The 16,115-nt window shown below is 39.8% G+C and overlaps 1 protein-coding gene across 6 annotated transcripts in view; it reads right to left on the minus strand.

The window, feature by feature from the left end:
- The window catches only part of lgr4 (leucine-rich repeat containing G protein-coupled receptor 4), a 31,103-nt gene that overhangs the window by 8,212 nt on the left and 6,776 nt on the right, over positions 1-16,115 (minus strand). For 2 of the 6 annotated variants that reach the window (XM_046389255.1, XM_046389265.1), the window contains 5 exons: positions 13,903-13,974; positions 7,925-7,996; positions 6,959-7,030; positions 2,973-3,188; positions 1,172-1,243 (listed from right to left, as the gene is read on the minus strand). In XM_046389255.1, coding sequence (XP_046245211.1) covers positions 1,172-1,243; positions 2,973-3,188; positions 6,959-7,030; positions 7,925-7,996; positions 13,903-13,974 — 504 coding nt within the window. Of the gene's footprint in view, positions 1-1,171; positions 1,244-2,972; positions 3,189-6,958; positions 7,031-7,924; positions 7,997-13,902; positions 13,975-15,242; positions 15,540-16,115 lie in introns of those variants that run through there. The other 4 variants (XM_046389281.1, XM_046389273.1, XM_046389301.1 and 1 more) reach the window with 4 other exon arrangements.

The raw sequence follows: 16,115 nt of genomic DNA on the forward strand, positions 1-16,115 counted from the left end.
TACAAGCATTTTTACAATAATACGACTTGGTAGCGGAGCAGCTGCAAGCTGATTAAAGCTTCTAGCATCAATAACCAATGGACGCCTTAGCCATACAAACATAAAAAACTATAAAATGCTATAGCTAATGAAAATGTTCGGAGAGGCCATCCTCACACAGCTCGTTCTGTTGGACTGACGGTCCAAGACAAAAGGATAGTCTTGAGATATGAAACAGAGAAAAGCAGCAAATTCCCACAAATGAGAAGCCGGAAAGATGATTGCTTCAGCAAATCTAATCGTAAAGTATACAAGAGCATTTGAACTTCAGTATTTTGTTCATCTGAGAAATGTAGAGAGCCCGACAAATTCTTAGCTGAACCTATTCTCTCCAACAGAACACAACAGGTTATAAAACAGCAAAGGAAACCATTGCAGAAGAAGCTATAAAACAGGACTGCATTTCTGCCTTTGTTAATTTGTGTGTCCACTGTGCTGTGTTATTATGTGGGATAACATAAACACTGGAGCAGTCTGAGTAACAGCAGATACTCCATTTTAAATGCATCAGACTGGGATTTAGAACAAAAACCAAACAAACAAACAAACAAAAATATCAGGCTTCCATAATGTCGCCAGTGTCAGGTTCTGCCACAATGGCCAAAATGGATTTTGCAATACTATCATTGACGTGATAAATATTTTTGCATGTTAAAAATATTGCGCTTTGCCGTGCCATACTCATAAACCTGTAGTTGTATCCTTCTTAATACATGTTCCCTTACACTGACAACAGAGTGAAAAGATGTAGAATCATGTTTTGTGGGGGGTACTGCTTTTATAATACTATGATATACTTCACAGTAACAAAATAAAAAAAACAAACTGTGATTCTCTTACGGTAGTTGTTTGCCGTTAGGTAAGGCTGTCACTAAAAGATTTTTCATGGCTGTGTGGCAGGAGGAAGTGAACAGTGGGAGGGCAGATTTGATAAGCATCATGTATCATGTACTTTGCTCTATTTATCCTAGAGCAATTAAAGGAGGAAGTGGACACAATGATGTCTGGAGGACTGAAGCAGAGGTGGGTGGGGGAGCTGTTAGCACACACAAACACCGGCACAAATACACTCAAACTGATGCACGCACGCACGCACACACACACAAATGCACGTCAACTACTGTGCACTCACAGTGTCTCCAGGTTCACGAGTCCAGCAAAACAGTTGTCTCCAATCTCCTTAATTCTGTTGTTGTGAAGGTGCCTGGAGAAGAGAAAGCAGTTTTACACACATCTGTGAGATTTACATAACTTGACAGGTATAAAACAGTCCTTACCATTCATCATGGGGTTCATTTCAGGCTTTTGTTTGAGTATGATTTGTGAATCAGGTGTCTGTACTTTATGTTTACATGCAGAAGGCTTTCTTTGCCTAATAGATCTCAAGGTCTTTTCTTCCTGTTTATCCTGACGTGTTTATACTAACCCTGCAGCAATACCACTCTGTGTGTATCCCTGTGTGTGTTTGAGTGAAAGTACAACTGCAGCAGTGGAAAAAAAAAAAAGTAATGTAAGTTTAGAACAATCCCATAGATTTGTAATGCCCTGCATATTTGTTTCTGTCGTGGAAGATTTTAGTTTCCCACCCCGCATGAAACAACAAGATAAAAGATTTGAAATTAACACTCGAGCAACTTTTTTTTATTCATTAACATTCAAAGTGAAACCCCAATGGCACATTTCACGGCAAATGTTGCACGGCATGGGCAGCGACTCGTGTTTGACTTTTTAACTCTAAGCTGTGGAAATAAATAAAACAGCATATTTGTGTTAAGAATCATCTGCAGGGTACAGTCAGAGCTCCAGCGGAACAGAATGTGAGGTGCTTCGCAGAATAATGTGGGCGATATATATAATACGTAGAGGTGCAATGGATATCAAAACTTTGGATTTTGTCATGTCTTTTTCCAGATCAGCAAAAAAGTAAATAAATAAAAACAAATAAACAAAACAAAAAGGGTTATGTCTATCTGATTGGTTACACTTCACAAATAATAGCTTATTAGCATTGAAGCACATTGTGCTACAGGTAGGCTAAGAGGCTGCAGCTGCTCCAGTGAGCAAGTCAACAGACCTGCATGTGAAAAGGAAGGCAGCACATACTGCTGACATCACATGCACGTCCAACCACTAGAAACAGGAGTTACAGCTTCTTTAATTTGCAGGGCAGCACAAACAGCGCAGTCATATTTTACTAACTGGATGATAATCCACACAGTGAGGAAATGCATGAAAAGCGCCCGTCCAGTCATTTCACTTATAACACGCCGCGGCTCAGACTATTACCATACAGTCACACTGCACAGAATTTGCATGTGCTGGCTTTCAACTTGAGAAATATCTCCATCTACTTAACACCCAATGACTTTCACCTCTGCCGCTACTATTCCCTCAGGCCATTTTAGTAAACAGGAGAATGTTTTCAGTCACTGTGCTAGGTTACTTAAGGCTTTAAAAAAAAAAAAAAAGCACACCAGCAGGTTGTTCCTGCTGAGTTATTTACTGCATAGGTCTATGAAGACTGCATGCAAAAGTTCTCCTGGCCGTTCTATCGAAGTTCACTTAAAAAAATAAAAACAATACTGTAGTTTTTTAAAGACATCTCACGAAAAGTGTTGACTGATGAAATATGTGATGAATATGTAAATGCCTAAATCATTTTTAAATTAATCCAGTTACTGATGGTTTCACAACATGGCTACTTAACCAATGACAAACGTTGTGCTTCTGAGTATTTGTTTAAGCATTGTTAAGTTGTGATATAAAATACCATCCTGGGTTTGATTCAAGTTTATACTGGCTATCAACATATTAATTTAGACTGACCAGAAATATTAGAGAAACAGATACAAGCATCAACACCGTTGTGCAGATTTTCATTTTAAACCACAATTAAAACAGTAGCTCTTACAGTAATATATAATATAACTTACAGCACAACTAGACTTGTGAGGTTTGCAAAGGCGTTGTCTGGTATGAATGAGATGCGGTTCAGCGCCAGCGTTAGAGCCTGAAGGTTTGCTTGGTGTCTCAGGGAACCGATTGGAACCTCCGTCAGGTTGTTATCATCCAGCCAGAGGTGGCGCAGCTGCTGCAGGCTTTCAAAACTGTTGTCTGGAACAGCGGTAATATGGTTTGCATCCAGGCGACTGCAGAACAGAGAAACAAACAAACAAACAAAAAAAAAAGCATGGATTCAACAAATTAACATAATACTAAAGTGAACTCAGGCATTTGGCATTGCTATTAATGCCTCACAAATGGCAAAAAAAACAATAACAAAGATGAATTTGTAACAAAATTATTTTACCGAAGAACTTTTACTTCCATTAATTTAACTGTCATTTATCAAGCAAAGCAGACAAAGGGCTTGTGCTACAAAGTTCGTGTTGAAAGATAGAAATCCATCTGGGAGACGAAGTCTATTTGGTCTACACAATTATTTAAAAAAAGCAGAAAACTGCACAATAAGCTCCATTTATTTTATTTAATTTAATCACCAAAGCTGGGTGTTCTTAAAAGCACTGAAAGGTCCTGGGAGTTTGTTAATGCAACGACCGGCGCCTAATTTTGTGTTTGGGTGTTTGCACCTAAAACGGTTCCTCTCAATGCAGAAGGGCAGAAGCTCAACTTCAAGATTCTGCTGTGGAGCAAACTCTGAGGGACTGATCTGATTCTTTGGTCATTACCATCACCTTATGACTAAGTGAAGGTTCTGGGAAAAAAAAAAAAAAGACTTAAAGGGCTTTACTGTGGTTCCACTCCCTGTTTGCAAGAACTGTCTAGTGTAATGCCTGCATTAGTACAACCACTAACTCCCTGGTGTTTCTGCCCTCACTTCTGAGAAACACTAAGATACCTGAAATCCTCCACCTGTAGGCCAACTCTTCCTTCTGCTTCTTACCCCGAGGATGCCACGGATGATGCCATGTGTTTATTTGGCTGCCACGATAAATCTCAAATTTATTTTGGATTTACATATTTATATATAAACCAAAAAATAAATAATACATATTTTCAAAATAGTGAATTCACAAAACATTCACAATATATACTTAAATTTCATGCTGTGTATACTCTAGCAACTGACCTTGCAAACTGTTGATAGGAATCCCAGAGTTTGTTTGTTAAAAAAAGAAAAAAAAATATGCTTTATTTCAGCAGTGCTATGAATGCACAAGTGTTCTTTTCAGTATCACCACACGGTTTTCTCCTGCTATCCTCCCTCACTTAGTGTCTCGCCCTCCCTCAAAATTCCTCAAGTGTCTGGGCTGGAAGAAAAACAGCCTTGATTGACATTTAGCTCTCTAAGGCTTTATACAAACCAAGTCCCGGCTCTGCCAAAGCATATTACTTTAGCTACAGACCTTAAAACCCTCACAGAGAAAAGACATCTGTTAAATAAAAAGAGAATGAAGAGGCAGGAAAAAAGAAGAGGGGAAGCAAGGGACAAGGGGAGGGAAACAGAAGGGTGATAATAGCTGATATTCAGCATGTTTCTCCAGCTGGATCCATTAGTCTCTGACCAGCTCAAAGGCACATCAGTAGAGGGAGGTGGCACAAATAGAGCCTTCTACATATAATGGTCTCAATGAAAGTGACATTGAGTAGGTGCACATAAACAATACTGAGAGCGACAGTCGCGAGTAAACAACACAAGCTCTTGGAAAAGCCAAAGCAGTGTACAAAAGGGAAAAGTCAGTAACAGATCTGCTGAATAAACCTGACCTACATTTACACATCGCTATTGCTGGGCTTAGCGCACCACAGACACTGCAGCAGGAGTAAATCATGAGTGGAACCGCCTTTAAATGATACCAACGATGCCTCAAGTAAATAATGGAGAAAGATTGAAGTCTTAGGTCTTAGACATGTCGCTCAGGTCCACTAACGTGACCCCAATGGTGGTGACACTAGAGCCGTGCTCTGAGGACTGTAACTGTGCAGATATTTCATTCAGGTTGAGCAGATTATTTTATTCAGGACCAAAATCGTGGAACAGCCGACTGCCACAGCGAGTACAACAACCTCATCCTCAACATAGGAATTTTAAAAACTGCCAGGAAGACTCCGGACAGGTCAAGCCCAACTACTGATTTTAGTACAACACAAACTTTTAGTGCATCCTGTCAGTCGTTCACACTAAGAAATCAGTGGCCAACGACCTCAAACTAAACCTCATTGTTGCATAATGTTCCATTTTTACATAAATTTGTTTAGCAAATTTTCAGCACCCAACTTTTAGATCTTTACATACACGAGTAGATAAACTGTTCTGTTCGACTGCTACTGTTGATACTTTTTCTATTATTATCTTCGTGAGTAACTGTCTACAATGTGGTTACTAGTTTGGCACCAGCACAATGAATTCTACTTAGGATAGTAAGCTGTGTGATCACACTGTGGTGTTTTCTTTAACAACAACAGCGGTGGAAAAGTAACACAGCAAGCAAAAACTTGAGACACTTGTACTTGACCTGTGTATTCTACTGTAGCTTTCAACCTCTGGTCCTCTACATCTCAGAGGTTCTTATTGTACTTGTTACTTCACTACATTTAACAGACACCTTTAGTTACTAGTTACTTTACAATTGAAGATTTTCATACAAAAGATATGATGAGTTCATCATATTTCATTTGTTGTTTTGAACTAGACCAATTAATTGGCAACTAACTGAATTTGAATGGTATTTTTTCCACATAAAAAATTCATGGCTCCAGCTTTTCAAATATGAAAATGCGCTGATGGACTACAAAACCAACATTGTGAAGGTGTCACTTTGGGCACTGGGTAACTGTGACATCATTTCCCACTGTTGTCAAAATTTTTACTGACCAAACAATTAAATAATAGCTTTATAAAGAAAAAGAAACGCATTACATCCCTATATTATGACTACACAGTATAACGCTGTATCATATTATATTAGATGTATTGGAATGTATTCAATAATATACTCAATATCATGAAATATATGTATCTAGTAATAAAGCTCGACATTGTAAAGTATATTAAAATGTATTCCAAAAATGTACTCTTTACAATAACATAACCCAACATATATCAGATAACAACTTATGCAATCGAGTGAGTGAGGCCTCTCTCAGCTATCTCAGTGACACACATCGACATAGAGTTGACCGAGCTGCGGCTGGCCTACCCAGTGACAAATCAAACCCCCTCCGGCCATATTAAAGATCTGTATAGGGTATAAACATGCCCAGTTTGATACTACTGAATGCTACCAGCGCATACCAACCCCATACATGGGCATCAGGCATGTGACAAGTAAAAATCGATTGCTTCAAACTCTGTCTCCAGTGCAGTTTTTGACTCACAGCAGACTCATTAATGAATGAGTAATTATATTTGCACTTAGTACATTTATTATCCATTCTCTTTTCCTTAAGTAAATGATTGGAATACTCCCTCCACTACTGGACAAAAGCACTGCTGATTCTCATTAAATGCAACTTCTTAAGAAAAAGGCTATTGCTAAGACAGACTAACAGGGCTAAGCTTCAGATTGTTATAGTACAGAAATTTCTTATGTGTAAACATTGCTGACTGTTTTTGGTAGCAGCGGCAGCAGCACCACATTTCAAGCTGCATTTACATTTTCCATCAGAAATTCAGAAGAAACGCTTTACTTTCCAAAACTGATTATGTAGTGTCTGTCAGTTTACGACCAACTGAAACTACATTAATCCAAGAAAATATCCGACTAATACCATGACACTGACAAATAAGCACTACAGTCTCTGCCGCAATGGCTGTGAGTGTTTCCCTAATACAGTGAATGCAGGCCGGAAAGGTGCACTTGAAATTCAAAAGCTCCTTGAGTATACAATACCCACCCATGAGCATGCAGATATGTGTGTGTGTACGTGTGTGTGTGTGTTTGGGGGCAGGGCTTACAGTGACTGGAGGGAATGAAGGTTCTTCAGGGCTGCACTGGGCACACTTTTCAGCTGGTTATTCTGGAGCATCCTGAAGGCAAAATGAAAAGAATCTGATTTAAAGTCAACTCACAACAGCTCTTTTTCCTTGAATCTAAAATGATAAAACATAGACACATGATACTGACTATGTCAGTGAGTTTTCTGAAGGTCTCATCTGTGTTATCGTTGTTGATGTGGATTCATGTCGGTTACAGTTTCCTGATTCTTCCCGTCTCAGTGTTTACAAAAGGAAACACACAGGCCTGATTCCTTAGGAGCATATAAAATTGTATACTTGTTGAGCTAGTTTATTTGTGAAGACAGACCGCAAATCTGATGTGAATGTATTTTGCTTGAGCTGCATGTAGTCAAAATACTTCAATTTGTTTTTACACAAGTGGAAACAAACTGAAGTCAAAATACTTCAATTTGTTTTCACTTGTGTAGTTACAAGTAACAATGTGAATAAATCACTTCATATGATAGGCATAATGTTTGTGTTTTCAGTCCTGTAACCAAGACCTCACCTGTAGATCAACAGGACTTTGAACTTTTGCCCCAGTGCAGAATCAACAGTGCAGCGCTTTGTGTGGCGCTCAGCGTGCTCGAGTTTGTGCAAGCACACTAGAGTGTGGTGCCCGATGTAAATTATGCAGAACTAAATTTTACACAGAGCTTGTATTCAATGCCCTGTTCAGGTTTTTCACAGCCACATGTACGATGGGATGGAAAGCTGCATTTCTTCTAGTCCAAGGGGATGCAAATTCTATGACTATGTTTAGAGAGACAGTAACTGACAGCATCACGACAACAAACGGCAATATTAACTCTCTCCCCCAGTGTGTGGAAAACTTCACACTGTCACAGCCGTACGTCTGTGTGTTTGTGTGTGTCAGAGAGAGTCTCAGAGAGTTTGGTGGTGGCAGGGAGAGTGTATGCTTACAGGACTTTGAGCTGATGGAGTCCAGACAAGGCTTCAGGGTGGATGAATGACAGGTCATTCCCCGCAAGTCGTCTGTGGTGACAGAGAGAATAAAAGTCAGATTTTTGAAATGTATGAAATGCTTAAAAGTAACAGGAGACATTCGTGCATGAAAAGAAGAACACATTGCAACAAAACCACAGGGTGTATTTTCATTTCTGAATAAAGCAATGCAGCGTTGAGTATGTCTTCGCACACAGCGCCTCAGTAGATTAGGTTGCAGCTCTGATGCTGAACATCGGGCCCGGGGTGTCAAAGATATGGGTCTGTGCCACAGCCTGTTGTCACTTCGTCTGTCACCCACAAGAGATTAGAACTGTTCCTGGATATCCCCTCCTTAGATCCCCTTCTGAGCCCCCCAACTACCATTACTCAGTGCTCCCTTCAGAGAGAGCGAAAAACTAATTCGCTCCTCTGGGGCCGATACAAGCGGTACTACCCTGTAACATTTATCACTGGGCAGCTGTTTCAGTCCCTGCATGAATTACCTCAGGCTGAGGGGACACCTCCCTTTCCTGTTAGGAACAGGAAGTGTATAGGAAACAGGGGTGTAAATAAGTATGGGACAGGCTAACTGGGACACACGGCCCAAGCACACTATCTGGCCTTAGAGATTAGAAACTGATTTATCACTCTGCAACGTGAGTTGGGGCAGGCTGAATTCCCTGCGACAAGAGCAGCTGAATATGAGCCTAAGAACCAAGGCTGACTGGGAGATCCTTCCAGACTCGAGTCTCAAAACTGGTCTTTTGTTTGTACAACACTAAATTAAAGGCATTTTTGCAGCAGAACTATGAACTGACAGGTATGAATAGTATTTGCATAATTTTTCCATAAGTCTACTATCTACCTCATGTTGTATTTTGTATTTTATATTTTTATATCTTTTCTTAAGCGTGCAATTTTAATTTTCTGCTGACTATTTCTAAGTGTGTTTTTAAGCCGAGAATCTGCACAAAATTTCGTTATGCTTGCATAATGACAAAAAAGACTCTTGAATCTTGAATCTATCTGTAAAAACAAGTCTTGTTACGACAAATATAATCGATGACTAGCAAACACAAACAGGTAGCAGTCTCATAGGCACGCCACGCTGATCAAAAAATGTTTCAATGGCATTTATTGAAGACAAGTCATCTATAATGTATATTTTCAGTCCCATCAATGGGACACAAAGGAGACATTTGTTTATATGATTTTTTTTTTTCTGTCCCCAGACACAACTCTAAAACACGTTTCACTGTTAAAAGAATTAACATACTCAAAAACATTGACAACATTGGGGCCGCACCTCTTTAAAGCTTGTGAAACCAGGTTGGTCGGTGCAGGGTCAGCATTGAACAACGCTGGAAAAACTGGCCGAAGCAAAACAAAAGAAGCAGACAATGTCCACAAAGTGTCCCCAGACTGCACATGTTGAGTGCAGCATCCAGGACCAATTAAACCGGATCAATGCATATCACATCTCGACTGATCTCCACTCCATTTACAGTAAAAGGAAAATGTATGTGCCATAAGTGGAAGTTATCCACCACTACTCATTGGAAGTGGTGATTCAGAGGCAGGTTGCAACATCATGACCATGGAGTGGAAGCATTTGACCTCCTTATTTTTAGACAGTGTTGCCTTATGGCTAATTTGTAGCCTTAAAGTCGCTGGGTTACTGAGTTTCTGTCTGTCTGTCTACTATGGATTTGTAAGAGTCATTCAGCCACAAGTATTCACTAAGCAAACCTCCAGGTCTGTGGTGTGTGTTCTGCTATTACAAGGTGGTTTTCCATCCACCTGTTCTTATGTGCCTTATGAAAACATGAGGACAAATGCAGAAAATTCAGACAAAGAAAACATTTAGCCGGGGTGAAGATTATTGTCTGGCTAAAAGCACAATGCGACAAAGTAAAATGGAATCAGTTACTCATGACTTACTGTAGATCAAGTGTGTGACTTAAAACATCGACAGAAGCTTCCACCCCACTGAAGAGATGGAAGATGCGGACAAATGAAAACATCCCAACTGTGAGCAGCAATGAAGAGGATGTAACCTTCCACAAATATTAATATGAAACAAACATAAATGTCATGATCCATCATGTTCACCATTTGAGCTTTGACTGGCGCTCTCTGACTTTACGACAAAAGTGTGGGATTTGGTCAAAACTTAAAATCACAATTTATTTAATCGCAATCACAATCCAAACCATCCCAACAATCTTCTTTTCAATTTTGAAATACCCATTCTAGAATAAAGCCAGACATGAACCTACTCTGTATCACAGAGTTTGCTATACATCAAGGTAGAGTCACCGGATGTAATTCGTCCAATCAAAACAACAATCTAAACGGCTACTTCGGGTAGGCTTGTTCACGTAGTCAGTGAGGTTGTGTGACCTTTAGAATCAAAAGTACGAGGACATTAAATATCACAACCTCTCTTAAAGACGGTCTTAAAAATGTGTGAAGCAGTTGAATAAAATCTGTCTGTGCTTCTAAACTGAAGTTTTCCAAGAGTTTGACACGTGACCACATGAGAAAGATTTACTGTACTGCATTCTATTCATGTGAAACAAACAAACAAACAGCAAACGAACTGCTCTGATCCCACATGAATGAATTTTGGCCGCTCACACTGCTGTGTGATTTATTGAGGTCTACCAAAACTGTCATACTGGGAAGTAAATGTTTTATAAAAAAGGCTGTCAGTGTAAGTTCACTTGACTTTGAGACAAACCAAATAAATAACATCCAAAGTTGAATCCATTGACGTGATGTGAACATTTGTCTTTCTACTGAGCTACAAATTATCAGAAGATGTCTGACAACATGCAGTTGTTGTCATGACTACAGTCCAAATTGTCACGCATATGGATGCCTACAAATTCATAATGTCACGAATCTTGTCTGTGACTGTTGAGTCATTCTTGTTAATCTCCAGCAGAGAGTGACCAGCATGACTAATTCAATATGACTTAACTTGCAACAATCCTGAACCTGCAGTCACTGACACAAGTCGCTAACCACCACATGCAAACATGGTTTGACAAATCATTTCAGATATCCTTCAGGTTTCACAACATAAAGAGCTTCTCCTCCCCTTGCATCTTTCAGCAAATTCAGTACATGTTCCCCCAGGCTTCAACGAGAACAGAAGAATGTGCTAAATCTCGCTGAGGAAAGACTAAATCCTCTCCTTGTGCAACACCACTCCCACAGGTCTACCTTTGTCAATAAATTCATAACGAGCCCTGCAGTGCTCTCTGACAGCAGAAAAGGGCAATGAACAAGATTTGCTAAGTTTATCACCAAAAATAAAAAATAAGAAACTGCCAAAACCAAAACCAAAGTTCCCCTCCTCCACAACATGCTCCCACATGTACAACACACACCCTTTTGTACCAATGTTGGTATAGGTAGCAGTGACCATAAGCGTGTGACTTGAAGTCAAAACTTTCAACAATCGCATAATTATAACAGAGTTGTGTAGTGGGTGAGGGTATGGGTTACAGTCAAGAGCTCTTTGAAGGCTTGGATCATCATGAAACTCCCTTATCAGCGCATAAAATTAACAACTGTGTTACAAGTAAAAAAAAAAAATACAGTTATTGATAAAAAAAAAAAAAAAAACGTTCAAGGTCCAAGCCTGTGTACATGTAATGTCAATTTAGAGGAAGAACTATGACTCCAAAGGTCAGATCAGAAAAGTCCAATCATCAAGCTTGATTCTGTTACTCGCAGCACTAATGGGCAGCGTAAGCTTAAAAACTACGCTGTTGAGAAAAACTCTTTCACATTCTGCAGTTTAAAACCAATTCTCTTTCAGATTCTGGATCACATCAGCAGTTACAGACCTCTCTTTTATTCTCAACTGCACAACAAAGCTCTGATTTCTATCTTTGATTGGCTTCTCCAATGGCAAGAGTGACCAAGGTGCTTGGATATTATAGCATTTGAAGTCGTCCGCCAAGCCAAACTGACAACTATTATTGTCATTTAAAGAAAATGTTGAGACAACAGCGTGAAAAAAAACACTCAGAGAACCAGCGGTTCCTCCCACTTAACTCTATAACAGCTATTATCACCCATTATGTTCATTATAGTGTTGAGAAGAAGTAAAGCCCATCAATAAGCCCGTAGTTCTGATCATAAGTCAACAATCCTATAAGAGTAACTACAAAGTCGAGCCAACAGTAACAGAGGATGGCATGTACAGTTATACTTAAATATAGTTAGTGTTGCATTATTATTATTATTATTATTATTACCACCATGAACGTAATGGAGAAATTACACAGATATGGGTTTAATGATTTTTGCTGATATCTGATATGCTGGTACTTCGCTGGGAAAAATAACAAAACTGCTTAGTCAAAGGTTTGCAGTCATCTCATCAGCCTGTCATATCGACAGAAATGTTTACTTTGGGCTGATTGCAGCCATCATTTTATGACCTTTACTGGTATGGGTTTCTAGTACTGGTGACATGCAGATATTGTGCGTCCCTCATGGATTTTATGGCCTATCATATCATATCGGTATCATAGATTCATACCGATTGAAATCAGGAAGAAAGAAAAACAACGTTTATTTATAACACACATTTCATACAAATGGACAGAATAGCATTTTTTTTCAATTTTAATCATTCTGTTAATAAAATGCAATATATGGACAACAGAAAACTAACCAAGATGTCATTATTATAATTCAAAGTACACATCAGTGATCAGGTTATTTTCAAGAATATAAACAAACTGCCAAGAAGACAGCGAATACCTGTCATCACGTCTGCTGAGCTTTGTGGTGCCTTTGGCAAGTGAGAAACAGATTGCGTGACTATGAAAGAGGGAATATTCCTCTCTTGTTTTCGCTTCTGTCCTGTATGATGATGGCCCGTTCTCTTTTCTTTCCCTGATCTCTTTCTCTGTCAACTCTTCCTCTCCCTGTCCCTGCCCTCGGGGCCCAAGCTCTGGTTCACTGACACTGCAGCAGCCCTAGAGCGAAAAAAAAGTCATCCACCGGCAGCCACTGAGACACCCTGCAGATTTGTTCCCAGACAAAAGGTTAAACAAATACACATATGAACTATGGGCGCATGTCAATCAAAATACTTTTCTTTAAAAACAGACACCCAATAAGAGTCCATTCCTTGTGACGATCTAAGACGAGAAAGAAGTGCCAGTCAGACCGGGTGGGTTTTTTAGCCTTGTTGCCATGGAAACCATTGTTTTGCCCTCTTCCTTCCTGCCTTGCATTCCTCCGCACAATGCGATGAAAAGCAAATTGCCTTTTGACAAAGCAGACTGGAGTGGTGTGTGGAAAAGAAAAGGGCGAAGACTCAGCCGCCTGAAAGATGCACGAGAGCTGAAAAAACATGCCCGCTAAAGGCCAAGTGGAGCTGGAACTGCTGGAGTGCGTTCACTCACTGGTCATTTTGTTTTCTCATGGCTGCATGTTACCTGATATCAGGTAGACAGATTTTATCTAGGACTCCCAGCAGCACCGAGCCAGACAGCAGACTATTTAAAGAGCGAAGAAATAACAAACATCCACTAAGATTAGATGTACGCCATTCAACAAAGCCCCAGAGAAGAGAGATGTGCTGTTGCCACCCTAATAATCCTTTAAAAGCAAAAATCCACACAGGATGTCACGTGACCGTAGCTTAAATAGATGTTGTCTCACCTCACCTTTTTTAATTGAGCACTACTGCACCTTTTAGAACTACCCCAGTTCAACTTGTGAACGGTGAGTGACTCATAACCTCACGAAATGCTGCGCTTATCTTATTCAGCTGAGAAGTAGGGCATGTTGTATGCCAATACTGTGTGCTTTGCAGTACAAACTCAAATATCCAGGTGCGTATCATAAAGCATGGCCCCCATGTCAACATTGTGCAGAGTAAATACATCATTAGCAAGGGGAAAAAGGGGGCATGTACTCACAGTTCTTCCAGATAGGGGAAGTGCTTGAATACATATGCTGGGAGCTCAGTGATGTTGTTCATGCTCAGGTCACTGCGGAAAGCAAAACAAAAAAGTTAGAATCAGAATCAGTTAGAAACACAACATCATTCATTGAAACCTTTAAATCAGAGTTTGGTAGCCTTGAAGACTGGGTCATGGGAAACTTAAGACTGCTGTAGAGATAACTGTCCTAGATGTTTTCTTTAACGTTCTAAATCATACAAACTTGTATAGTTTTCAACAGATCGCTTTTGATCGCTTTCAACGCCTATTTGTCCTCAGAGGCAGAAGCTTCCTTCCCTCGATTTTGTTTTTAGCCTTTATGCATTTTGTTTATCTTTGTTTTAAATACTTAAAGGCTTTTTATTTCCTTGCCTTTTGTTACTGTGAAGCCTTTTCAACCCCTTTTAAGTTTTACTTACATTAGATGATCTGTGACTTTAAGAGGAGACTCAGTTCTTGAATAACATGCAGGATATTAGCATGGCGAAGTTTCCGACTGAAATGTAAACTGCATATACATACATACATACATACATAACAATAGGGTTGTTTTGTCACCCATTGCACATGTAGTGTTTTATGTCTTTTGGCTGTGCCTGCATGAGCATAACCTCAACATCATAAAGGCCTGAAAAAAGTGCCTTCTCTTTAGCCTCGGGGATCTTCATCTTCCAAACCAACTTCAAGTGAAGATAGGCATGTAGCAGCATGAAAACTATGCACACAGGACTTGATTTACTTCCCCACCAAAGCTAATATGTGTGTTTACATTTTCATAATGACAATTTTAAAAAAAACACACACACACACACACACACACACTGATGGGTATATGCTTGTTACTGGAAATTTGCTCAGCTTTAGGAAAGCAGTGCAGTGTTTTCAACGGGCTGTGAAAAGTAAGGGACTGTCACGGTCAAAGGGAGGGGACAAAAGACTGTTTAGGTCTACTGAGGAGATGTATACAATCTAATCTTGATTAAGGATCCACTAACCTGCTTCAAAGAAAACCCCCTGAACGTCATATGTAAAGAGACAGCACATATCAAAGCTGAAAAAACATCCGGGATTCACAAATGAAGCAAGCCCCCTGCCTCCCCCCCCTCTTCTTTCACTCTCCAACTGGCCATCTTGGATTTCACTGCCAGATCTTTCTAGGACCTTGTGTGTGGGCCCCTGAATCCTACAAGGATCATATTGCCCTTCCACTGCAATCTCAACTCCACACACACAAACACACAGACGCACAAGCCTTAAAAGGCGGGCCCTGACAGAACCATCATCATCCTTGCGACCTATGTCCCATCTCCACTTACCTGGCTATCTAATTACCGTATAGGCTGTGCAGCTACAACAACACTTCCATCAGCATCAACCCACTCCTTACCCTTTTTTCTCTCCTTAGCCTGACAACATCTCTGGTGGTGTGCTGGTCAGATGGATACATCCCTAACCACATTTTTAAACCGTTTGACTAAATCTTCCACAGCCTGTTGACTGGTCTGAGCCACATGCAGGGCTGGGGAGTGCGGGAGGCCTGCATGACTCTATCACACTTCCTCCCTCCCTCTGTGTCTGGCTGCTTTACTCATCAAGGTCCTGGCCCGTCCCTGCTAAGATAGACGGAAGGGGACACTAAAAATGCAGCTGTGATAAATGGTGACAAGACTAAATGCTTCTACAAACAGGTATCAGTAAATTTCTATCCCATGTGCCATTTGGCTTCACCTTCGCAGAGAGGAAAAAGACAAACCTGGGAAAAGCAGCAGACATGCTTTGAGAAAAGAAAAACAGAGCTGCTAAGGTGAAGTATGAACATGTTGTAAAAAAGTCAAAATATAACCTCTTTAAAAACGCTAAGAGCTAACTTAGACTTTTAAGCACTAGCTCATGCACAGACATTAAAATACGTTGTATTATGCCATGACCTGAAGTGCATTTAAACGTAAAGTGAGAGAGGTTTTTATTCTAAATTATACTATCTAAAATCTAAAAAGTATTAAATGCTAAAGTGTCTTCTGTTTCCCTTTCTGTAGATAAAGTGTTTGATAATGTTGTAGCATCTAAATAATCTTGATTCATTTTCATAATCAAAATTGTCATGAAGCCCAAATATTACATCTTCAAAAGGGTTTGTTTTGTCCAAACCCAAAAAATAATCAGTTTACTCTCCCATAAAAGAAACAAAA

Source organism: Scatophagus argus, chromosome 1 (genome assembly GCF_020382885.2).
Source record: "Scatophagus argus isolate fScaArg1 chromosome 1, fScaArg1.pri, whole genome shotgun sequence".
Lineage (NCBI taxonomy): Eukaryota > Metazoa > Chordata > Actinopteri > Scatophagidae > Scatophagus > Scatophagus argus.